The sequence below is a fragment of the Tyto alba genome, unplaced genomic scaffold, assembly GCF_018691265.1.
Source record: "Tyto alba isolate M040663 unplaced genomic scaffold, T.alba_DEE_v4.0 Super-Scaffold_38, whole genome shotgun sequence".
In the NCBI taxonomy this organism is placed as follows: Eukaryota; Metazoa; Chordata; class Aves; order Strigiformes; family Tytonidae; genus Tyto; species Tyto alba.
This window is the reverse complement of record NW_024881313.1, coordinates 21,335,743-21,360,079: the sequence shown is the minus strand read 5'-3', so window position 1 is coordinate 21,360,079 and position 24,337 is coordinate 21,335,743. Positions and strand designations below refer to the sequence as shown.

At 46.4% G+C, this 24,337-nt stretch overlaps 2 protein-coding genes across 2 annotated transcripts in view; one reads left to right on the top strand and one right to left on the bottom strand.

Annotated features, from left to right (window-relative positions):
* MLLT10 (MLLT10 histone lysine methyltransferase DOT1L cofactor) overlaps positions 1-8,523 on the bottom strand; it is a 141,420-nt gene extending 132,897 nt beyond the window's left edge. The window contains exon 1 of the mRNA XM_032991623.2: positions 8,513-8,523. The gene's annotated coding sequence lies outside the window, so the exon portion shown is untranslated. The remainder of the gene's footprint in view (positions 1-8,512) is intronic.
* Positions 8,524-12,859: 4,336 nt separating this feature from the next.
* SKIDA1 (SKI/DACH domain containing 1) lies at positions 12,860-19,809 on the top strand. Its single transcript, XM_009968278.3, has one exon. It carries the CDS (start codon positions 15,945-15,947, stop codon positions 18,465-18,467), a length of 2,523 nt encoding a protein of 840 aa, XP_009966580.3. The 5' UTR covers positions 12,860-15,944; the 3' UTR covers positions 18,468-19,809.
* Positions 19,810-24,337: the final 4,528 nt, after the last annotated feature.

Sequence of the window (24,337 nt, the reverse complement as noted above, 5' to 3'; positions counted from 1 at the left end):
GGCGGGCCCAGCCAAACACATGATTAACACAGCCATTTGAGACACATTCTGAATGTTTCTCTGTAAATATACGTTCCAATATCCTTGAGAGTTTAGAAATGTTTAAGGCACATGTAAAAAATGGAAGCAGGGAGTCTGGAATGTAGGATATTTCAGTTTGTATAAAATCATTCAGAGGTTGCTCTCAAAAAAAAACCCCATCCCACACCCGAATATCCTATCTCAACACTGAAGAACACAAATTTGAACATAAAACTATTTACATTATAAAACATACTTACAATACTATTTTTATTACTTTTAAAGCTTGTAAAAATACCCTGAAAATTGCAGGTGCAAGCAATTACTTTGAAAGGAAATAAAGCAATTAATATATCCTGGTGTTTTAAAAAAACACAAATTATTTGAAGCAGACAGATAGTGTCCCAGCCCTTCTTCATTCTTGTCAAGAAAATGACATCTAATTTAAAAAGCATTCTCAATGATTCTGTTAACACTGACCGGGTGGAAAAAAAAAAAAAGTAAAAAAAAAAAAAAAAGTAAAAAAAAAAAAAAATCACGGTACAGCAGCAAATCTGTCCTTTATTTCCCTGACAGGTAAATTAAAATAAATATCCTTTTAAAATGAAAATATATTAAATATATTTTAATTTGTTGGATTAATTTATACATTTAGTAAAACCTGTACTGTAAGAAGCAATTGTAAATTTTTCTCACAGCTTTTTTTTTTTTTTTTTTTTTTAGTTCACTGAGAAGGTCTTCCTGCAATTTCATCTTTGAAAAGCAACTAGTACAATTCCTGGGTCCTCTTCTTTTTTTTTTTTTTTTTTTTTTTAATGTTATCTATTTTAGGGCTTAATTTTTAGTTTTATAAAGAAGCATCACCAAAGAAAAAATTAATCACTTTGCAACAACTTGAATAAAGCCGCACCATGGTAACAAGAGTATATTAATGAAAAACCTACTGTGTAGTTTTCAAATAAAAATATTTAAATCTCACACCATGTAACAAACCAGCTCAGTATTGAACAGCCTGAAATTTTGCTTTGGTCAAAATTCAGTCAAGCCTAATACATTCAATTATTTAATGAAACATTTGTTGTCTTTTTATGGATTTCTGTTTAATTCTTTCTATAGAAAGAATGCACACAGACTGAAAGCAACTCCATGACTACCACCTTATGGCATTGTGTAATATTTGATGGAAAAATTTAGATAACCTCTTGATAGTTCTGTAAAACAATCATTTAGAGAAGACCTTTGAAATGCAAAATAGGAAAAGAAATGCATTACCACTAAATAAATACTGCAAACACTAAGCCTGTAACAGCTATGGAATCAGAACGTAAAATCTTGTAGCATATATGTGTTCTTATGATTGTTGTATTTAATAAGCACTGACATGACACAGAAGGCCAATTTTCTTTTTAAAAAAAGAAGCCTGTCCTCCTTATAGTGATATATAAGAGATTAAAATAATTAGAGAGGAATATAATTCAGTGAGTAAGAATGAATAATTTTATTGTTAATCTAAATGCAAGGAGAAAATCCAATTTTCTTAAAAGGAACCCACAAAACCTAGGAGCTAAACAAGTTAGATTATAAGAAACGTACAAGAAGATTATATGTTTTCATATTTTTTTAGATTTTTGATACTTTTTCAAATGGAGTGAATGCATAAGTGAAAGAAAATTATACTCTCCAAATGCAAATTGTTTTTAAGTTTAAGGAATTCCACAAGGAAATGTTAACATACATTACTGCATGGCACTTTAGCTTCATTAACAAAAATAAAGAGGTATTCACCTTAAACCTTTACATATTAATCAGTTCCAACAATAATGCTAAGATTTTTGAATGCTTGCTTTAAATTTCACTTTTTTCTAAAATATGCAAAATCATATTGTAAATTTAGTGAATAAAACGAAGCATTAAACAAGAAAAAGCCTTTCATTTACAAAACTGCATTACCAGTTGGATACAGTTATCAGAAAAATCTTCCAGGAATAACAGCAAAAGCATAGTCTTTATATAAAATGAATACTACATTAGAAAACATGACTTGATATTGGGACTTGGAGCTGAAGAGTAGGGAAACTCCTTTCTGGAAAGCAAATTTGTCATAACAATTTTTACTCTGTTTTCAGATTGGGTCTTTGTTGAGAAAGCTTTGATCTGTACCTATGTGCAAAAGGATACGTGCTGGAGCTAAACAGATGCAACTGAAACCAGGAAAACTAAAATAACTTAGTGGTACTCAATAGGTAGAATAATACATCTCCCGATTATCCATTTAAAATACATTGATGCTTGTCTGCCTTTTGTTTATGCAGGTTTAAATCATTATCAGTCTTCACTGAAATACATTCTAATCGTGGGTATTTGCTGCATTTCTGGGAAGGCAGCAGCAAAATGGTCACTTTACACAAAATAAAATGCAACTCTTGTGCGTTGACCTTTGCACGCGGTGTGTTTTAAATGGCAGTCTGCCTTAGATCCAACAAATTATTTCTATCCATGTTCAATTATGAAGGATATAGCATGTCTACAGAACCCATATTAAAAATGTTAATGTATCTTTACATGCTTACTCTTAAATTATACTGAGAAAGAGTAAAGTTTTCTTCTTCCTCCTAATGTACTGCTCAAATCTGTATATAACACCTATCCAAGTGCAATGCACTGAATAATTGAATAGTTTCAACATTTAACACAGTCACTTCTTGATGGGGAGTTTACATGCTATGCAAGTACAGGTAGCGTCATCAAAGGTCATGTCAGTGCATCTCCAGGACACCATGCCTCTTCGTCTGTTGTGCTATTTTCTTTTGTGCGACCATAATTACAAATTTTGTAATTCTTTAGACTGCAAAGAAAGGGTGAAGTAATTCCACCAACTATTGTATTAATTTTCTTGGTTTTAACTGTATTATCACTTTTGGAGACTGGTAAATTCCACTCAGCTAACAGCAATGGATAAAATTGGTGGTTTTCAAGTACTGCTTCTATTACTGATGTTGGCATTTAAATGTTAATTTCAGACTGAGGTTTACAGTAAACATGAAACAAGGGATTTTCACTGAATGAACAATCTCATACCAAAATTCTAAATAAAGGAATCCTAGCACGGGATGTTTTTAAACGCAGTGATTATTTCCTTTTAAAGATTTAACATTCCATAACTGACAGAAGTTAAAGATTTAAATGTGACAGTTAATTTATAATTCTCTACATTAAAAAGGCATTTAAATGTTAACCACATTTTTATATGAATCAAGTCAAAGTAATGATAATTACAGTATGATACAAAAGGACCTGAAATAAATTTCTAGCAAACCATATTGAATATTAATGCTGTATTAAGCCCTGTAAAGCTGGTATAGTAAACTCTGGAATTTAGATTATATGCAACTTAAATATAACACAGGACTTTTCTTCAAAGAAGAACAACTTCATTTCAAAGTTTGGACTTTTATGAGCTTTGTATTAATTAACTGGATTTTTATTAAATAAATTTACATTGCATCACTCCAAAACCAAGCCTCTGATTAATTTCCTTCTATAGGCCTATCTCTGTATAGGATTTACTAAATTAACATTCCATATAAATTAATAGCCTTTTTTCATGTTTGTTGTGTTACGATCAGCAGTGTGATACTGTGTTGTGTCACAGGTCACATTTATTTGATTTCAATTTAGGAATGGTATCTGTACTACATATTAAATACAAGAAATGACATGCTGAATTTCCCATCAAATATCTTAAATACAGATCTATTTTAGATGGATTTGTATAAACAAAACACATATATGTAATATAGGCATGGGAAAGGAAAAGCTGGTTTGTTATATGCTAAAGCAAATTGGAGTAAATCAACCGCATCTGTGGGCTGTATAAGCAATACTACTCTGCTTTTCCCAGTACCATTTGGACAAAACAATGTTACTTTTTTATTTAAAGTGTTTTCTTCTCAACAAGGGGCCACCACTTCCCAATCTCAAAAACACGCCCCAGAATATGTTAATTAATTGTATTGTGTCTCTGAAAGAAAGAGGTTGCCAAATGCAATAAAAAAAAAAAAAAAGGTCTTTCGATCAGTGAGCCCCATTCCCAATGCTAGTTACCATCTAATTTCAATTCCACATATATATATATATATACACACACATAGATACATTTTCTCTAGGTACGATTTTGACCACCAAAAACTGTCTAAGAGCGAAAGTCTAACTTGACCACATAGGGTGTATCTGGGAAGCTTAACATTCCTGGCGAATTAAGCGCGCAAGCCTCGGATCACTTTTTGTCAATCTTCCTATGGTACTTCAGAGTCGGGAATGTGGGTAATTTTTATATCGTGGTACTTCCTAATTAAAAGTAACAACAATGCCCCTTTGTGAAAAAAACTTAATATATGAAATATGTCAACACATTCTGCACAAATACAAAATAAAGAGCAATGAAGAATGGCAACAAACGGTCTCACCCTATTTTTTTTAATCTTCCCTTTCAGTAAGATAGTTTTCAAATAGCGATATATTGTTTTACTAAACACAAGATCATTAAATGTCCTTTTAAATGACGCTTTCTACATTTGTATTTACCTTTTGAAAATTGCCAAGCAGCAATCAAGAGTAAATGCATCTCCGGAATACTGAAGAAGAAGTAAAACAAAACAAAACAAAAAAATCTTTCTTTCCTCAATCTTAAAGTTAATGCCTTTAGATATTACTAGGGTGGTGTTTTCCTATTAAGTATTACTTGCATCTTCAGCTTCCGAATAACATGGATGCTTTTTACCATCAAAACTTATTTGAGTTTTTATTTGGATTGAGTCCCACAAAAGCCTGAAAGTTTACAAAGAGTGAAAGAGAAGTCCCAAACTGTATTATCTTAAACAATGACTGCAAGCATGCAACTTCCCAAGTGTGCGTCGGGGGAGGAAAGTCACTTCAGAATTATTTTCAGCTAGGTGATATCCATAAACATCATCCTTTAACTTCTTTTACTTGCTGCTCATGATCTATACGAGACATTAATTTCTTGGCGATATATTTAATAAAAAAAATCTAGACATTACTTCTAATCTTTTAAAATAAATTCTCATGCACTCAGAGATAACTTGCTAAAAATAATCACAGTTCTCGCAGAAAGGGTTTTCTTAAAATAACTAGTTCTCTACAAATTCTTTCCTCATCACAAATATGAGCCCCTACCCGTTTTAATTTAATCTTCCAGAAACAAGGTGCAGGGACATTTTTTTCCCTTAGAAGATCAAGGGCACTTGTTGGAAATTTTCTTGAACATCAAGTTAGTCAATTCTTCCTCTAATACATGAGAAAGTTCAGGTCTGAAATGGCATACCCAAACAATTTAATTTCTAATTATTTTCGCGGGGGGGAGAAGGGGAAGGGGGGGGGGGGGAGAAAGAGACAACAAACAATTTTCCCATAAAACAAATCTTTTAAAATCTCAAACCAACGTAAAACAATCACTTGGGGGGGGGGGGGGGGGGGGAAATCCAGACATCATGGTGCTTATATGAAAAACAGGGTAAGATTAATCTTCATTTTTATAAAAAGACCATTAAGACGAGCTCCTTCCGAAATTCTCTTTGGCTACATTTATTATTCAAAATCCAGCGGTTCTGAACAGTTTCTCCCGATTTCTTTAAGTAGACCTGTTCTAAAATCCACTCACAAACGGATGTTACTTTATGCACAAATCCACGGCGGCAGTGGGGGTTTCTTTACCTTTCAAGTAACACGTGAGCTACAGCTTCACAGGAGCTCCCTCAGTGGATGGCACTCCTAAAGACTCCTCTCTACTTATTTACCCGTTTTCTTGCCGGGCCCCCCCAAGCTGCGGCGTGCGAGCACTGGGGCTTGCGGGGGGCCCGGCGGCGGCGGGGCGAGCAGAGCCGCTCGTCAGGAGCTCTTCTCTCCTTCCCCCGCTCCGGCCGGGCAAGCACCGCCGGCGGAAAGCGGCGCGAAAAGAGGCGGCCGGGGAACAATGGGGAGCGCCTGGAGGAGAGGGAGCCCCGGCCGCGCTTCCTCCGGCCCCGCCGCCGCCCGGCCCCGCTCCCGCCGCCTCGCACGCCGCCACCGGGCTCCCGCCCCGCTCGCTGCCTGGCCGACGCGGCCCCTCCGTGTTACCTACGGCAGCCTGCCCGGAGCCCGTCCCGCTTGACGGGAGACCCTCGCTCACCCTTGAAATCCCCCAGGCGAGCCCGCCTGTTCAGCGCCGCGCTGCCGACGGCACCCCCGGATTTACTCGCTCAGCCGCTCGCCCCCCAGAACTCTCCCGCCCCCGGCGCAAAGCGTGCCGGAGGGCGAGTGGGGCTGCCCGGCTGGCCCGCCGCCAGCCCCGCTCCCGAGCCTACCCCGGGGTTGGCGGAGCGGGCAGGCCGGCCTATGGGAGCCCTCACCCCTCCGCCGGCTGCCCCCGACCTCCTGCCACCGGCCCCGGCCCCTCGCATGCCATGAGCACTACCAGCAGGAGAGGAGGCAGCACTACAGACGCGCCCCGACCCGGGCGCTGCAGTGCTCGCATCTTCCCTTCAGGGGACGGTGCTGCACACAAAAGACGGCTCAGCATTGTTCTCCTCCCTGACCCCCACATCCCCTTTTCCCTGCCGCAGAAGCCGCCGGGAGAGGGGAACGGGAAAGACCAGGAGGGAGGACGAAGACGGGCACAGGCCAACTGCCGGTGCCGCCACAGGAATCTCCCGCCTTTCTCTCGCCTCGCCCCCGCACCGGGCCCTCGAAGCCGACCTGCCCACGGCAGCCCTCCCGAGCCGGCCCAGAGCCTCCCGTGTGAGCCCTCTTGCCCCGCTCCCTCGCCCCCATCTCCCTGAGCATCTTCGACCCGCGGCGAGCCCCGCTGAGCCCGCCCGGGGCCCCCGGTCCCGCCGGGCACCGCGCTCCCGCCTTCCTCCGTTCCCTACTCGCAATTAGTGGGTCTTTCACGTGTCCCTTCACCTAAAAATCCCGCGGAGGTTGCAAAGGCACCTCTCCGTTTCAGTCACTAGAGCGTCCTTCTCAAGGTTCCACACGGGATCGCCCGCTTCGCGCACCCGCGGGGAAACAAAAAACAAAGCAGTACGAATGCAAGGTATTATCGGAGGGTTTTGACCTCAAACTTATGCAAAGCATACTGCTTTTTAATCTTGACGAGCTTGGTTTGGGAGCCAAGCGATATTTAAACTACAGCCCTGCCTACTTTGCCGCCTGCAATCCCAAATCCAGCAGAATGGCGCGTTGCTGGCCTCCACATTATAGTGGAGAACAAGACACCGGGATCTAGCAAAAAAACAGTGCACGTGAGGAAGAGAGCAGGAGCTACAACACGAACTGAAGAAAAACCACAGCTTGATTTAAATAATTGCATAATATTAGGATTTAACTTATAAATGTTTACCTTTGTGTGATTTGATTAATGTCACGTTTGATTTCCTTAAAGCCACTGACAAGGTACTTTAAAACACGAGATTAACGTCTACCAGTAATATTCAACAGGCAAACCCTCCTCCCTGCGCCCTGCCTTCCCCCCGCACCCGGGCAGGTTGGGGCCTCACGCCCCCCAGCCGACAAGGTCTCCCCCGTCCCCGCAGCCCCCCCGCCAGCCCTCAGCCGCTGGAACCCCGCCCTCCACCCGCGTCCTGTGGGTCTCGGTGTCCGTCCGTGTCCATCCCCCCCCGCCGTAGGTGACGGTCACTGAGGGGATTCCCCCGCAGCCGCCCTCCCCCTGGCACCCCGCCATCCTGCCCGGGGGTTAAGCCAACGTTTCCACGCGCCTCGCGGGCTCTCCCGGCCGCCTCACGCCCCGCGGCCCGTTCAAACGCGGCCGGACCCGCCTCAGTCTCTCCCCTCCGCCCGTTATCACCGCCTCCACAGGGACACCCCAACTCCCGCCCCGGCGCTGGGCGCTCCCCGAAGCGCCGCCGCTCCCGGGTTTTCCCGGGCTAGAGGGGGGGATGGGGGGGGGGGGGATGGGGAAGAGCGGGAGGCACGAGCGCGGCCGGCGCGCGGAATTGTGGGTCGGAAAGTGGTCGGGCGGCAAAGGAAGCAGCGGGCGGGGGGGAGGGGTGAAAGGTCAGCGGCCGAGAGCCCCCGCGCCCGCGCCAATGGCGGGCGGCGCCTCGGCGGGCGGGCGGGCCCCGCCACCGCCGCCGCCACACGGCCCCGCCGCGCCCCGCGCTTCCCTCACAGCAACTTGGGGCTGCCGCCCTCCCCGGCTGTAAACACCGAGCGTGTGTGTCCCGGCGCTCCCGAGGGGGGGGGGGACACACACACACACGGACACGGGACGAGACCCGGACCTGCCGGCCGCCCTTTTGTAACGGTTCGCGGCGAGGCTGCGCGCCCCGAGCTCTCCGCGGAGCGATGTTTGTTTGCACACAACCCCACCCCCACCCGCTCTTTGCTCTTTGATGCGATTTATTTGATTTGCAAATAATTGCAGATTTTTTTTTTTTTCCTTCCCCCCCCCAACCCCCGCCCGCCTCCTAACCTCCGCTTCCTCTCCCGCCGCCTCGCTGGTTACCAGGGAGATCCGTCCTTCCCGGCCGCGCGGGTCGAGCCGCCCGCCGCCGTTTGGGGAGACCCCGCACACAAAGGTCCCGGCCCGGGGGCGGCCCCGCTCCCGCCGGCCGCGGCTCGCCGTGGCGGGGACTCGCCGGTGAGTTCAGAGCCATCAAATCTGCAACTTCTGCTCGCAGCGGGGACCGCGGCTCCGGCGGGCTCCGGCGGTAAACGGGAGGTTCTTTAAAACGCTCCGTAACTTTCTCAGGGTCCCTCGCACCGCTGTCGCCACCGCACAGCTTCTAAAGGTAAAGTTTAAGCAAGTCCCCCCGCCAGCCCATCACGACGAGACTCAAACGGAGGAGGAAAATGTGAAATGTTCACACGGAGAAGTGGCTCCCTTTGTTCTTTCATTGTTTCTACCCGAACTGGCGGATGCAAGGACAAACACTTACCTTCTCTCCTTTTTCCTCCAAAACACACACGTTCCCATCAGCTTTAAAATGCACGATCTACCTTGGAAGCGACAACAAATGTCAGGAGAGTTTGTATTCCATTCTTTTTCGCTCTCTGTTCTTTTTAGCGTAAGATTAAGTTGCCGAGCACGTTGTTGCAAGCTGTAGCCCCCCGCCTTAGTGAATGGTCACGTTTAGGACCCTCCAAGTCCATCCTAATTCTGCCAGTAGAATTGAGGGTATTGGAGGTCTAAACTTTCAAAAGGAAAAGGGCCTGCGTCTATCTAGCAGACCTGAAAATGCACTCAGTTTCTCACTCACTTCCACAAAATGGATATAAACATTTCACCCCAGACTACTCAATGAAATGCACATTTTAAACCCTGGATGTAGAAAAGCTGTTCCCTTAGCGGAGGTAAGCTAAAATCAAACTGGCGTGGAGGAAATCTACCTCAGTGTATTCCACAGCGGGAATCATTTCTGTCCGGAGTTTAAAACAAGCAAATAAAGAAGAGCATCATATAGAAATATTGAGCATAAAGTTTAAAGGGAAACAACCTCTGAGAGAAACATGCTACCCAGAGTGAAATGGAGAATCACAGCTTTTTAAAGTGTCCCTTTGTTGCAAAAATTACTGCTTTTCATTTTTTTTCCCCCATGCGACCAAGGCAGGGGAGAGAAAACCGTTTTTTGTTTTCTTTGTAGTCCAGTCAGTGTTTCGCACCCAGCCACACAGGCAATTCCCCCCAAAACCTTGCTTTAATCTGATTATGATGAGATTTGCTGATACAATGAATATTTGAAATGATCCTTGTGTCTTAGTGAGCAGGATGAATTTTCAGGCTCCCGTTTCCAAGGCTCCTCACCACCGAAGAGGGAAGAGGAGCGGTGGGGAGACCCCGGGGCCCCGGGGGGGGGGGGGGGGGCAGGGGGGGGCATCCCCCTCCTCCAGCGCCCAGGGGGGCCAGATTCATCCAGCCCAACTCCTTCGGCCGAGGGTTGGAGCGGGATCCTTAAGTGCTTTTTCCCTCCCGCATCATCACGCCTTTGCCAATTGAAAAATAAACAAATAAAAAAAAAAAAAAAAAAAAAAAGAGGATGCAGGCGACACAAGTAATTGTGGGACCGGGAGTGCATGTTGTGTCACCCTTCCCCTCCTCCTCCTCCCCCTCCCCCTCATGTGGCCTTAATAGCAAACTGGAAGGCCGGTTTATTTCATAGAGCCATATTACAACCAACAAGGTAAATACGGAGTCGTGGGGGGAGAAGGAGGGGGGGAGGAAGGAGAGAGAGGGGGAGAGAGGGGTGGGGGAGAGAGAGAGGGGCTTTTCTTTGATAGCGTTTAATTGGAATTGAAACATTCTGGGGCTGTAAACATTCTTTATTTATTCAGCACACATAAGCGGGCATTGTTTTATCACCATCATAATTACGGTGTCCTTTAAACTGACTGATAGCAGAGGAGATAAGGGAATGCGCCTGTAGCTCCAGATCAAATCGCTGGCTCTCCCCTCTCCCCGGGTCACCAGGATCCACACGGTCCTTGGAGATGAGGAGCGCCGGAAGATTGTGGCCTGGCCATCCCTGACGTCATGAAAGTGATTTGTACCACATTGCTAATTTGGTGCAATTCATAACCTCCTGATCTCCTACGTTTGCAACTGCTTTTCAGTTTGCAGGGTGTGTTTTTTAAGATGTAGTTCCCCAGTGTAGAAATTAAGAGTGATCACCTATGTGCAGGAGAGGATCTTATTTCCCAATGTTTGTTGCTTTACCTTTGTCTAATTAAAAATGCAAACTTTTAGGATCCTTTCAGAACAAAGCCTCGCCAAATCCCCTTTACGTCCAAGGATTTGCAAATTTATAAAGGCTGCATTGAATTCAGCATGGGTCAAGGGGCAAAAAAAGGGTAGAAGGTCACTGCATTTTGATTATGGGTCAGTAAACAACATGGCATGTAGTATGTGTCCAGAAACTCCTGCTAAAAAGTATTTTAAAACTACCAGGAGTATCAAACTCAAGAAATAGTCTTAGCCCCTGGTGATTATAAATTGCACGAATTTCTAGTGTGCAAGTGACTCCCCAGCTCCCACACAAAAAACACAACTTAAAAAGCACTTAGCAGAACTCTGTATTGCTGCTTTGTTTACAAAAAAAAAAAAAAAGAAAAAAAAAAACAAAAACAAAAACAAACAAAAAAAACCCAAACAAACCTGAAACTCCTAGGCATAAATAAGAGTGTTAGCCAGATTATGATTTTTTTTTTTTCCCCAGGCTGTTGGTTGGCATTTCTTTGTCCTACACATTTAGGAGATTTAGTTATACATTCTGACTTGTTGTCATACTAGAATTTACGGCACATTTTAGGTGCTACAGTCACATTTGGCTGACTTTAAAATAGCAGAAGGATCCTATTATACTGTTCTTTGACCCTATTATATTTACGTTACTGGACACTTTGTGATAGCCTCTAGCTGCTTTCTATCTGTGTCCTCCTTGAGCGAAATATGCCCAGCAATATCTAAAAGCAGAGTATAGGGTTAGAATACAAGTTCTCATTTGAAATATATATTTCTGCCCAGCATCACGAAAGCAAAAGGTTTATTTAATGCTTGTCAATACCTGAGGACATGGTCCAGCACTTAACAAATAATAATAAATAATAATAATACTCTAATAATGTGGCAATCCTAGTGTGAAAATGCACATGACCTCTTAGGTTTTCCCAAAGATTTTCAAAAGAATTCTCACCATTAGTACAACCGCTGGTGGACATCGCTGTTGCATTTCCCCACAAAACGTTTAAAAGACTGCAAATGGTGTGTGCATTACTTCATTGCAGAAGGAAGAGGTCAGGCTGAATTGCACTGGTATTTAAACATAATCATACTATGAAAATAAATCAAAATATAACATAAAATGAGTATTTTAAATGTTACACACATTTTCTTTTTGGAACAACATGGTTAAGAACTTCCCCATGAGCACACATATTTTAGCACAAGTTTACAAAAATGAAAGTATACGATTTCTAATAAATGGGAATAGGTCTACAGCGAGGTATTATGAATAATATTTTGCTCTTTCTTTTCTAATGAGGTTTATCCTTCGGCCAGACAGCTTCAAGACTGAAATACTACTGACTATAGAGTGTAGATTGCAGATTGCACGCTACTCAACGTGAAAAGGAGCACGTTTGATTGATAGCCTCTGTGTGTGTGTGCGCCTATACACACAACTCTCTGTAGTTGCATGTATATGTATTTGGCAAAACCGGGCATCTCTGGGCGTCCTTATCTTAAGAAATGTGAGACAAACATCCATCCCTTTAATCATGTTCATCTTTGATCACCAGCGAGGGTGACACAGTCCACAAAATTAACAAAGAAACTCCCTTGCTTTTGAGAAATACACACACATTTGGGTCTGCACACATATGCACGACGTACACACAGACACACAAACATACAGGCATACACCCCAGCTCCCAGTAAGTAAATTATTGCATAACTTTTCATGTAATTGATACCAGACACCTCTAATTTTTCATTTTAATTCTTTTGGCCAGCTTTCACATTAACAATCTAAGCCATAAATGTTGGTGGCTATTGATCGCAATCCTCTGTGTGCGTGCAAATCCATTTTTCAAGTCCCCTGCCTTCAATGTGCGTGTGCGTGTGCAAGGGGCCTCCGCCGGTTCTTTATCAGGATCTCTCCCCAGCCTGCTTGAAGACGACCCCGGATACACAACGTGTGCTGATGGCCAAGGGAAAGCACACACACACACACACACACACACACACACACACACACATACACGCGCGCGCGCGCGCACGCACACGCACAAAAAAAAAAAAAAAAAAAAAAAAAAAAAAGCACAAAACACCAAACCAAACGATGGAGAAGTAGAGAAACAGAGATCTCCGTGTGAGATGCGGAGAAAGATATGCAACCGAAAGTGGGTGTAAGTACACGGTGGGGATGTGTAAGGCTGGGCGTCTGACATTTCCCAAGACTTTGGTGGGTTTCTCCCTGCCGACATTTGGCTCTTCCTCGCCCCCCGTGCTCATGGCCGCACCTTTTGGGGAACCGAGGTTTGCCGAAGAGCCGCCACGAGTGTTAAACGTTCGGTAGTGCCGGAATTAAACCGACAAAAAATATGCATTTTTAAAACAGTTGCCGAACCCCGCTGCCAGGCTGTCACCGGCAGTACGTGGGTGCGGGTGCCCGTGACTCCCTGCGTGCGAACGCACGCGTGGACTTACACGGGAATCCAACCCAGCTGAACTACCTGGGAAATAAAGGACTTTTCAGCCCATTTGGTACCGTCTTCTGAGCAGCTTTCTCGGAGTTTACTGTTCCTTTACTGTTGACTCCATAGCCTTAACCTTAAAGCAGGGGGAGGAGAGCAGTGGGGAGGGGGTGGGGGTGTTGGCAGCATATAAGTACATCAGGAGGAATTTTTAAACGACCTTATTGTCTCTAGCTCTAGAAAGGCTACGATGATTTCTTTTTAGCGCCAGCAGCTGTTTTCTCTCGAAACTTTGCTTTCAGCCTCAGCATATACCAGGGTGCCTCTCAGACGAGCGAGCCCGGGGAAGGCGAGGCTGGGGGCTCCAGATGCAAGGCGAGGGAAGGCGAACTCCGCGGATGGTCTGAGCTGTGCCGAGGCATTGTTCACTGCTGCCTCTCGGTTACGTTTAAGGGCTGAAATATCACGAGATCCACTCAATGATCCTTTTCTAATTCGAGGGACAAAATGTAATTTGCTGTAGCTCTGCTTGCTCGGATGGGAATCCTACCCCTGGGTTTCAAAGGGAAGAACTAGGCACCGCGGTCCGCGCACACATGGATTAAGTTGAACAGCGGCGATTACATCTGCGCTGAGAGCAACAGTAGTCCAGGGCTGACTTTTCAAATCTCAGCCCTCCGAGTTAGAGGCTCCCTTGAATAGACTTCCTCCATTCCCGGATGCACTTCTCCAAATTCCCACTCCTCTCTAGAATTCCTGCGAAATTGGGGGCTCGCCTGCATTTTGCTTTGGCATGCAAAGCTGCGTCTTCACAGAGTGATTATGCGCTTTATTTTAGCTGTACCTGAAGGGGTAACACGAACTCCACGCACCATATTGCCAATACGCGGAGTGGATATTGACGTTTAGGATTGAAGATTTTTTTCATTTTGATTTTTTTTTCCTCCGTCGTTTTTTTTGCCAAGTCCCAGAAATATGAGATGTCTCAGTAATCTCGCGTATCTGTCTGATTCTGGATGTGCGGCGATACATAAAAGTGCTCGTGTTTGTATCCAGCGGAACACTGGATGCACGGCAGAGATTGGTGATTTTTTTTTTTACAGCGCCTAACGTGCAAACCGCAAGCATCACTTTAACGTGACAAGGGAGAGGCATGCAGCTATTGCAACATTTGCGAAATCCTTGCTCCTGACACTCGAAGAATTTAACGTTCCTAGGAAGACGTTAAACCTTCATGCTGCTTCTTCAAATTGATTTTAAGGGGTTGCTATAAATGGAACATCAAAAAGCTGCGGCAGGGCTACTCCGAGCGGAATATGCAAACTGCGAGCCAGAAGCATCCTAGCCCGTTGCAATATCGTACATTGTGTGTGCCAGCACTTTTTTGTTATTACGTAAAGGCTCTTGGAAGCACCTTGGATATTTTACATTCTCCTTTCTCTGCTGGAAGCAATCAGCACGCAGGAATCCTGACGTGGGCTCTGGGACTATAGGACATTCCAGCTCATGATCCAGCACGGTTAATCGTGAAAAGTGTATACATTTCTGGCTTATCTATGCTTTGTTATGGGTCTGACGTGAGGCCACGTCCTCCTCCCCCCTCCCGCAATAATACAGGCAGAATTTCAGTTAAAAGTGTTACAGTATCACGGTGCGGGAACCCGTGATATTCAGAAAGCAAAATAACCTTAGTCCCCGGCTGTAAAAAGCTAATTAAGCAGAAGAGGAAAATCAAGAGAAACTCGAAAATGTAAGTATTCCCTCTCGTTAACAACCGAGCATTTAACTTCGGAGCCTCAGAAAGGGAAATACCAGGCTGTTCTGCACGTTTTCGCTAAGCTTCATTTTCCACACAATGCAGAATAAAATGCCAGTTTAAAGCGGCTACATTACCGAAGGATTTTCCATCGCTACGATCAGACTTATGTCCTTTAAATTCACGGCATGCACAAAAGAGCAACGTTTGTCCAAAACAGGCTAAAAATATACGAAACGATAGGGAAAAAAGCATGTAAATCCTTCCTCGGAAGCTAGCGACGAGGAAGTCTGAGAGGTCTGAGTGTGTTCGAGCTCGGATTGTTTAATAGAAAGATTTATATACTAACTGTATTATTTACTTTGGGAGGGGAGGTGGCAGTATAAGGGTATGCTAATTAGTGGGAGATTTTTTGGGGGAAGGGGTGGAATATCAATTTTTATTGCATCACCTGTCAGGAGTGTCCAATCAGCGTTGGCTTTAGGGGAATTAATTGATGAAGGTGTCTCCGGACGAGCTCACTTCACTCTGTCATTTTATTTGTAGCTAAAGCAGCGGCGGGAATAGCAGCTGCATTTCTTTTCTCTTCCTCCCTTCACATTCCATTATCATAGTTTCCAATGGAAAAGCAGGGAATGAAAGGGAACAGGTACTGATCTTCAACAGCAACTTAGAGAAACACTTTGGCAAACCTGATTTTTAAGATTATATATTGATTATAGCCTCACGGTATTTTTTTAATTTATTTTTTTAATTTTGTCTAAAGTTTGGCACTTCATTCACCAGGAATAACAGCCTTTGTTATATTTTATTAGCAGGATGCCTTGAGACAAATACAGCATCTGGCTGAGGATTGTGTGTGTGTGGCTTTTTCTTTTTTTTTTTTTTTCCTTTTTTTTTTTTTTTTTTCATCTCTCTCTCTCTCTCTGCAAATGCTGGGAATAATTTAATTCACGAAATGGGAGACCTGAAGTCGGGTTTTGAAGAGGTGGATGGCGTGAGGCTCGGCTACCTCATCATTAAAGGAAAGCAAATGTTTGCACTCTCCCAGGTTTTTACAGACCTGCTCAAAAACATCCCGCGAACTACCGTGCACAAGCGAATGGATCATTTAAAAGTAAAAAAGCATCACTGCGACCTGGAGGAGTTGAGGAAACTCAAAGCCATCAACTCCATCGCTTTCCACGCCGCCAAATGCACCCTGATCTCCAGAGAGGACGTGGAAGCCCTTTACACATCCTGCAAAACCGAACGGGTCCTTAAGACGAAACGGAGGAAAATAAGCCGGGCGCTGTCAGCCACCGACCTCCGGCCGGAGCTCGCACCCACCGACCCTTTCTCCGGCTTCTGGAAGGAGAACAAACTTTGGCTGGGTTTGAATGACTCTCCCCGGCCCCTGCTGCCCATCAGGAGGAAAGCTTTGCGTCCGGGGGACACAGCCTTGCTACCGGCCTCTCATCTACCTCACATTTTTAGTAAATACACTGGCCACAGCTACCCAGAAATCGCTCGGGCGCCTTGCAAACCCCCCGTAAACTATGAAACGGCGCCGGCGGCGGGCAGCTGCGCGCCCCTCCGCGCCCGCCGCCCGCCCGCCGCCCGCCCCCCGCCCGCCGCCGCGGCGCGGCCGCGGCTCCCGGCCGCCGGCCCCCCGCCCCTGCCCGCCCGCTGCCGCCGCCGCCGCCACGGGGCCGCCGCCGCCGCCTCGCTGGGCCCCCCCGGCGGCGCCCGCCGGTCCCTGGCCGTGCCCCGGCCCTACCGGCCCCGCGGCGCCCCGCGGCTGCCGCTGCCGCTGCCCCGCGGCTTCGGGCCGCCGCCGCCCGCCTTCCCCGAGAGCGGCAGCAGCGACTCGGAGTCCAGCTGCTGCTCCGGCCGCGCCGCCCACGACTCGGACTGTGGCTCCAGCCTCTCCAGCTCCAGCGAGGGCAGCTCGGAGGAGGAGGACGAGGAGGAGGAGGAGGACGAGGAGGGCAGCGGCGCCTCGGACTCCAGCGAGGGCAGCTCGGAGGAGGAGGAGGAGGAGGAGGAGGAAGAGGAGGAGGAAGAGGAGGAGGAGGAGGACAGCACCTCGGACTCCGACTCCAGCTCCGTCTCCAGCCAGGTCTCGGTGCAGAGCATCCGCTTCAGGCGCACCAGCTTCTGCAGCCCGCCCGGCGTGGTCCACGCCAACTTCTTGTACCATCTGGCAGCCGCCGCCGCCCCCCGGCCCCCGGCCCCGGCCCCGGCCCCGGCCCCGGCCCTGGCCCCGGCGGAGCCCGGCGGGCTGCCCGCCCTCCGCGGCGCTCCCGGCGGAGTCAAGCCGGAGCTGCCGGAGGAGTGGGGCCGCCCCGGCTGGGCTCCCGCCGCCCCGGCGCTGCGCTGCTCCGGCGGCCTGGGGAGCTGCTTCGCGGAGATAAGAGATGATAGGGTATCCGAGATCACATTCCCACACTCTGAATTTTCCAATAATGCCAAGAGTACTGACCTAACAATTAACTGTGTTGCAAAGGGGGCCTCTTCACCTAGCCCAAAGACAAACAATGCATTTCCACAACAAAGAATACTCAGAGAGGCAAGGAAATGCCTTCAAGCAACTACTACACACCGTGCAGATAACAATACAATAGCTGCTAGGTTCTTAAAAAACGATTCTTCATCAGCGGCAGCAAATTCAGAGAAAGATTCCAAAATCCCTCATTGTATTGAATTTGCCACGGATTTGCCCTCTTTACAAACTGATCCTGAGGAGGATGCTGCTTCTCCAGGGGCAGCAGCAGCAGCTGAGCTCCAGTGCACTGATACAGGCAATAAGGCATTGCCATTCCTGCACAGCATTAAAATCAAAATAGAGGACAGCAGTGCGAACGACGAGTATGAGCCTGATCTTACAACACATAAGCTAAAGTGTGAGTGCAATGATACTAAGGATGAGTTTTACGGTGTGACTGAGAGTAATAACCAGGACGCTTTATTAACAGCCAAGGAAGATTCTGCATGCACTGAGAAAGAAACCACTTCCTTAAACCCGCTGACTCAGAGTCAGGTCCTCTCATGCACTTTAGGTACTCCAAAACCTGAGGATGGGGAGTATAAATTTGGAGCAAGGGTGAGAAAAAATTACAGGACACTGGTTTTGGGAAAGCGACCTGTACTGCAGACTCCTCCAGTCAAACCAAATTTGAAATCAGCTCGAAGCCCACGTCCTACAGGTAAAATCGAGACACATGAAGGAACACTGGATGATTTTACAGTTAACAATAGACGCAAAAGGGTAGCCAGCAATGTAGCATCAGCAGTGAAAAGGCCATTTAATTTCATGGCAAATTTTCCCTGTCCACCATCACTAATTATTGGCAATGATGGGGATTTGTTGCCAGCTTATTCCTTAAACACCACTAAGGATTCCCAACCACCTCACAAGGCCCATCCTGTATGGAAATGGCAGCTGGGCGGTTCTGCAATACCTCTTCCACCTAGCCACAAATTCAGGAAATTTAATTAATAAAATAGTTTGGAAAATATTTTCTTGAACCACCTTTAACTTTCTTACGTTTTTTAAACTCTGCAGGATGGTTTGTACAAGCCCATTAATGCTATACACACTTTTGGAATCCTGCTTTATCACATTGTGAAGACAGAAACCGGATTACTATTTTCTTTACCATTACAACAGTGGCTTTTTTGTTTGTTTTGGGTTTTTAAATTTTTTTTTGGTTCTGTTGCATTTGGGTGTTTGGGTTTTTTTTGTTTTTTTTTTTTTTTTGTTACATTCCACAGAGTACTTCAGGCTAAAGACTCAAGTTAAACTCAGTTATTATGGTAGAGCTGGAACACTTTACTGTTTAAATGCTAATAATGCACCAGTACCTCAATTCAACTGCTGCAAATAAATGTCAAAAGGTTGAATAATAAATATTAGAATGAGCCATTAAATTTATGCACTAGATTTCGAAAATGGAAGTCTAACTGTTAATTCAGTTAAAGTTTGTTAAGTTACATGGTTGCACAGTAAGGGTTCACTATAATTCAATGTGGCAGCAGCCTACTTTTCGGGAGCTTTGTTTTTGGGTGCAGGGGTGTCTTTTTGGAAGAGCAGTTGCACTTACTCCTTTTTCTCTGGTTTGGAAAGGCTGGGGTCTGCCTGCGACCCCAGCCTTGGGAAAAGCTGCCTCATCTGAAACCAGTAAATAAATGTGGAATTCTATTTTTGGTAAAAGGGTGTCTTTTTACTTGTACAGTCACTCTTTGCAATTGGGAAGTCTTTTTGTTTCACCCAGAGGTCTTAAATAAGGTTACTGTTACCCACTAATGTCATACTTAAGTTGTGGTCTGAACATGCCCCTTACAAACTTGCAAAGCAACTAAAATATTTGCCCGGCTAGCAGTACAATTTATGGTCCAGCCCCTCACGCTGGCTGGAGGAAATAGCAAAGCAGTAAATACAACACAGAAAGTGAAACGAGAGGCCGTAAGTGGAAAGAATACAAAAAAATAAGAAGACCATGTTATTCATAGCTTTTTGGCACCAAAACTCAGGCGTTTCAACCATGTTACACTTCCCGGTTCTACCTTCATCTCTTGAAATTTGCTGTTGTGGGTTTTTTTTGCCATGCCATCCTCTCTATGTAGCAGAAACATTTCTACTGCACGTGACAATCAGAGGCAATTATCTATATTTGCACTTAATATCGAAATAGTCGAACAGGCAGACTTCTAGAGTCTAGCCCTTGGTAAAACATGCTGGTATAATATATTGTGATGATGGAAGCAGTAAATCAAAATTATGGAAATTTGCACTGTTGAAAAGCATGCTTTAGCTTTATTTTCAATTAAAAACACTGTTTTAAAAAAAATCCTGATTCCATACACTTTGAGTTATTGCAGAGTTATCCGTGGTTTCCTCTCCGTTTGTAAGTTCACTGTTTTTATTTGGAGGAAATACGCTTCAAGAGGTTAACTGTTTCCCTCCCTCCCCCCCAGGCCCTCGAAAAGAAAGGGAAGAGGAAAAAAAAAAAAAAAAAAGAGAAAGGCTGGAGGCCGAGGTGGAGGCAGAGTTGAGGACGGGGGAAGGTCTCTCTTGCGGGGGGGAGGACGGGTACAGCAACTCGGAAAACAGCCTGAAAAGTTTGCAGCTTGAGAAAGGCAGTTATAATTGAGTTGCTGAATCAGCAGAGTTTAGGATGAATAATTGCCAGTTTCTTTCTTTGAATTAGCATTTTATTTATACTAGATCATTCCCAAATTAAATTTTAAGGATTCCACTCATCAATCAACCCCGGGAGAATAATCTATCGTAAATCAAAAAAAAAGGAAAACAAAGCAACAATGTAATGTTTACTGTGTGACTCAAAGTCAATATTTCTGCTGGCAGTCCACTGCCTGGGTTTCAATTTTTTAATTCCTGCCTTTTGTGATGCCCTCTCCCAAACCCTTGTGTCTCTAAATATTCCAAGCAGTCACTAACTGATTTCAGCTCTGTTTACTATATCCACACCGTAGTTTTCCTCTCATTGTAAAAGGCCTAGTCTAAGAATACCTGCAGCCAAATATATTTAGAAAGAGTAAACAATTGCCTTTCAGTGGAGTTACCCTTCCCCCCTGCACGCACACACACACACATACACACACACACGCACGCACATGAACACACACATCACTTTAAACTGCCAATTGCAAAAGGTGCATTGCATACTTAACCGCTCTGCTGAAATTACGATGGTCATGAAAAATCTGCTTACTGAAGTTGTTCTGAGATGAATGTTTACATTTGTATGTTTAGAGCTGCACAGATTACAGCCTTATTTCCAGAGAACTGTAAATATGTACGAAATGTACTGCTCAGGAAAGCCCCTGCTCTGTTAGAAAGCCATGTCTGCTTGACAAAGGTCTTCCCTTGACCAAATAAACAAAAAAATAAAAAATAAAGAGCCAAACCCAAAAGCTACAAAGGTGCAATATGCAAACTTGAAACCTTAAATTTCACCTTGTCAATTAAACAATGTATCACTTTCAAAGTAACTCCGTCCCCTGTCCCTGTTTACTTCCAATTAGAGATATGCTGATTTGGCCAGGAATTGTAAATTACATAGGTGCCTTTTCAGGTTCCCAAAATAATCCTGGAAGAGGGGGAGGGGGAGGAATAAGCATAAATTTATACCAAATAGGCTCTGCAGAGTTGAGGATGTGAAATATGGCGCCCAGCCCTGCCAGCGGCCCAGGAGCCGCAGGCCCGGGAGCGGGACAGGGAACACCCTGGGCCCGGCACCCACTGGGCATCCCCGGCAGGCCGCTCTGCCGGGCTCCCTGCCACGCAAACAGCATCAAAAGGCAAGAAGTTAAACAGCCAAATAATTTTCACACGTTTAGTGCAAGCCACTAACAAGGACATTTGTGTTTTTACTACCGTTGGAGAAATTAGCCAGGTACAATAACTCACTGGGGGTAAAAAAAAAAAGGTTAAAAAAAAAAAGGTATTCTTTCTAATTCTGGTAGTTGGGTAACTGTTTCTGACAGCATTGTAATTATTATTGCAAGCAGAGTTCATTATCATATCAGCTTTAATAATCTAAAGTCATACCATTGACTTATGTAAAAATAACCAGCTTTCTCTCATAAAGGTAAGTTCTAATAGCAAGGAAAACCAAAGCCAGGTTACCATTTTGTTGCAATGTTTACAGGAGACAAAACTTAAAATGTAATAGTAATGAATTGCCACCATTTTCCAATTCCTGGTGTACACAAAAATCAACAGAATTTTCTAGAGGAAAAAGCAATCAAAGGAAGCGCGTGTGCTTTATGGACTATACTCCATAGGTATTTGCCACAAGTAGAGTTCACCGGTAAATTTATTGGGAAGATTTCTGCTGCCAGATGGAAGACAAAAGAAAGTTTTGGACTATTTTTGATTTGCTAGAGCATTTAAAAGGGAACACGTGTAATGCCTTCAGCAACGAGGTATATTGCCTTAAAAGATGTAACTTGCCGTTTACAACAATTTACTTTAAGAAGTGATTGTTCTATAACCTACACTTACTTGACTACAGTGGGTTAATTTCTTTACTGTTTATTTAAAAAGCCACTACTAGCAATAATGCAAAATAGTGGTAGTTGTTGTATGAAGTTTGCTGTTCAATCAGTTCACTTGGTCATTTTTTTACATGGTCTCTGATCCTTTTTCCTCTAACAGATTTAGTTGCCAATAAATTAAAGTTTCTGCAGAAATGAGAGCAATGCTATCATGTTTGTGTTTGTCACTGTTCACACGTGCGAGTGGTTGAGAGAGAGAGGGGTAAAAAAGTAGCATTTTCGACACACGGCGGTGATCTGCAGGGAAATATTCTACATGTGCAGTATGTTAGAGAACATGAAACATGGATAACGTCGTTAATTGTGGGTTTTATGGTTAAGAGGATTGCTAGAGAAAATATGTAATAGCTCATCCTGGGATCTGTTTGGTCAGCGTGGAAGTACAAAAGGAGGGCAAGGGCCTGAGAATGAAAAGCCCTGGCTAGCAAAATAAGGAGGGCGGCATTGGGATCTACCTTGCTAAAGTCATGCTTGCAGACATTCCCCATTCCCCTGGTATTTAGCCCTGCAGCCGCGCTTAAAGAAAGCGCAGTCCAGCAGCGGCCGGGCCGGGATCCTGGCTGCGGGGCAGCCAGGGCTCTCGGCGAGTGCGGCAGCCTGCCCCAAAACCTTTCGGGAAGGGACAGCTAACCGGTTTTAGGCCTTCCACGTTGCATTTTTTCACTGCGCTGATATAATTATTTGCCGTGCCCTAGGCCCCTCTCTCTCCCCCTCTCCCTTTCACTCCGAGGCGGCCTCACAAGCCCCTGCTTTAAAAGGCCCGAGATGTTTTGCATGAAGCGCTCACAATAGGGGTTGAGAGAATTGACAGTTTCAAAAACAAGGCGCCCTGTCCTTTCCAGATGCCGAGGACCCCTCTCCCGCACCATCTCTCGTTTGCTTCTCGATGCTGGTGGCTTTATCCTTAGCATTGCAAATATACGGCAACAGCTGTGTTTGTAAACAGGGGGGAGGCCGGCGGGAGCCCCGCCGCCGCCGGTCCTGCTCCGCGCCGAGCGCTGCCTCCGCCGGCCGCCGCTTCGCTGCCTCACCAGCTACCGCCTGGAAATTGGAGGAAAAAAAAAAAAAAAAAGAAAAGAAAAGGGAAAAAAAAAAAAAAAAAAAAAAAAAAGAGTGAGAAGGAGATTAAAAAACTGAAGGGAGCGGGGCCGGGTCACAGGAAGCGCGGCGGCCCTCGAGCGGCGGGCCTGCTCGGCGGCGGGGCGGCCCCTGCGCGGTGGGCCCGGGGGACAGCGCGCTTCGGGCCGCCATCTTGCCCGGCGCCACACAGCCTCCTGCGGGCACCCCGGCCTGGCTCCGCCGCTCCCGGAGCGGCTCCCCGCGTCCGGGCGGGGGCGGCGCAGCAGCCTGCGGGGCCCCCGGGGGCTCCCGCACTTCAAAGCGGCCTCTCGGCGGGGCCGCGGCTCCCACTCCGCTCCCCCCTCCGGCTCCTCCGCTGGGGCGTCCATCTTCCCGGGCTCTCCTGTGGCGCGGCCCCGGCCCCGCCGCTTCCCGCCCTGCTGTCTCCGTGCGAGGGGGGCCGCGGCCGGCGGAAAGCCACGGCGGAGGAAGCCCGCGGTGGTTCCGCGGAGAACGTGGGGCAACTGCCGGGCGAGGGGCCGGCGCGGGCGGCGCCGGGGAAGCGGCCGGGGAGCCGCCGGCGTGGCCCGGCGCCGGGGGAGGCCTCAGGGATCCGGGGGAGGCCTGGGGGCTCGGAGGGGGCCGTGCGCCTTCTGCCCCCGCGGAGCCGTCCCGGGGAGGGGATGGGGAGCGGGGGTCAACGTGGAAAGTGCAACAGGGCTGTTTGCTCTTGCGTCCAAAATGCGGTCGGGGCTGTAAAGCGTGTGAAATTACGCACTGGTCTCTTAAAGAGTGGCTAATTTATAGTAAATAGCGAGGGCTTTGTAAATGGCTTTATTATGTTGTTTCTTGTTAATTGTTGAGAAAATCCCCATTGTTGAGTGTGAATGGCTTTATGGGCTAACCCGGTCTCCGGTGCAATCCAGGGGCAGTAAATGGCCGCTCCGCTAATGTGGCCCGTAGCGAAAAGCCGGCATCAGCCGCGGTGACCTTTGGGCGGCGGGGCCGGGCCGGGAAGTGCGAGGCCGCGCCGGACACCGGGGCGGCGGCCGCGCTAAAATGGACGCCCCGCTGGCAGCCCCAGCTCAGGGCGCGGCGGCGGCGTCGTCCCCTCGGAGCGGGGAAGCGCCGGGATCCCGGTACGGGGGTGACATACACGTTCACCCACCCCACCCCCCCCCCCAGGCTCGGCAGCCCGGGGAGCAGCGGCGCGGAGCGGCCCGGCCG

Coding starts and splice junctions, on each gene's coding strand:
- SKIDA1 (XM_009968278.3), top strand. CDS start 15,945: ATGGGAGACCTGAAGTCGGGTTTTGAAGAGGTGGATGGCGTGAGGCTC.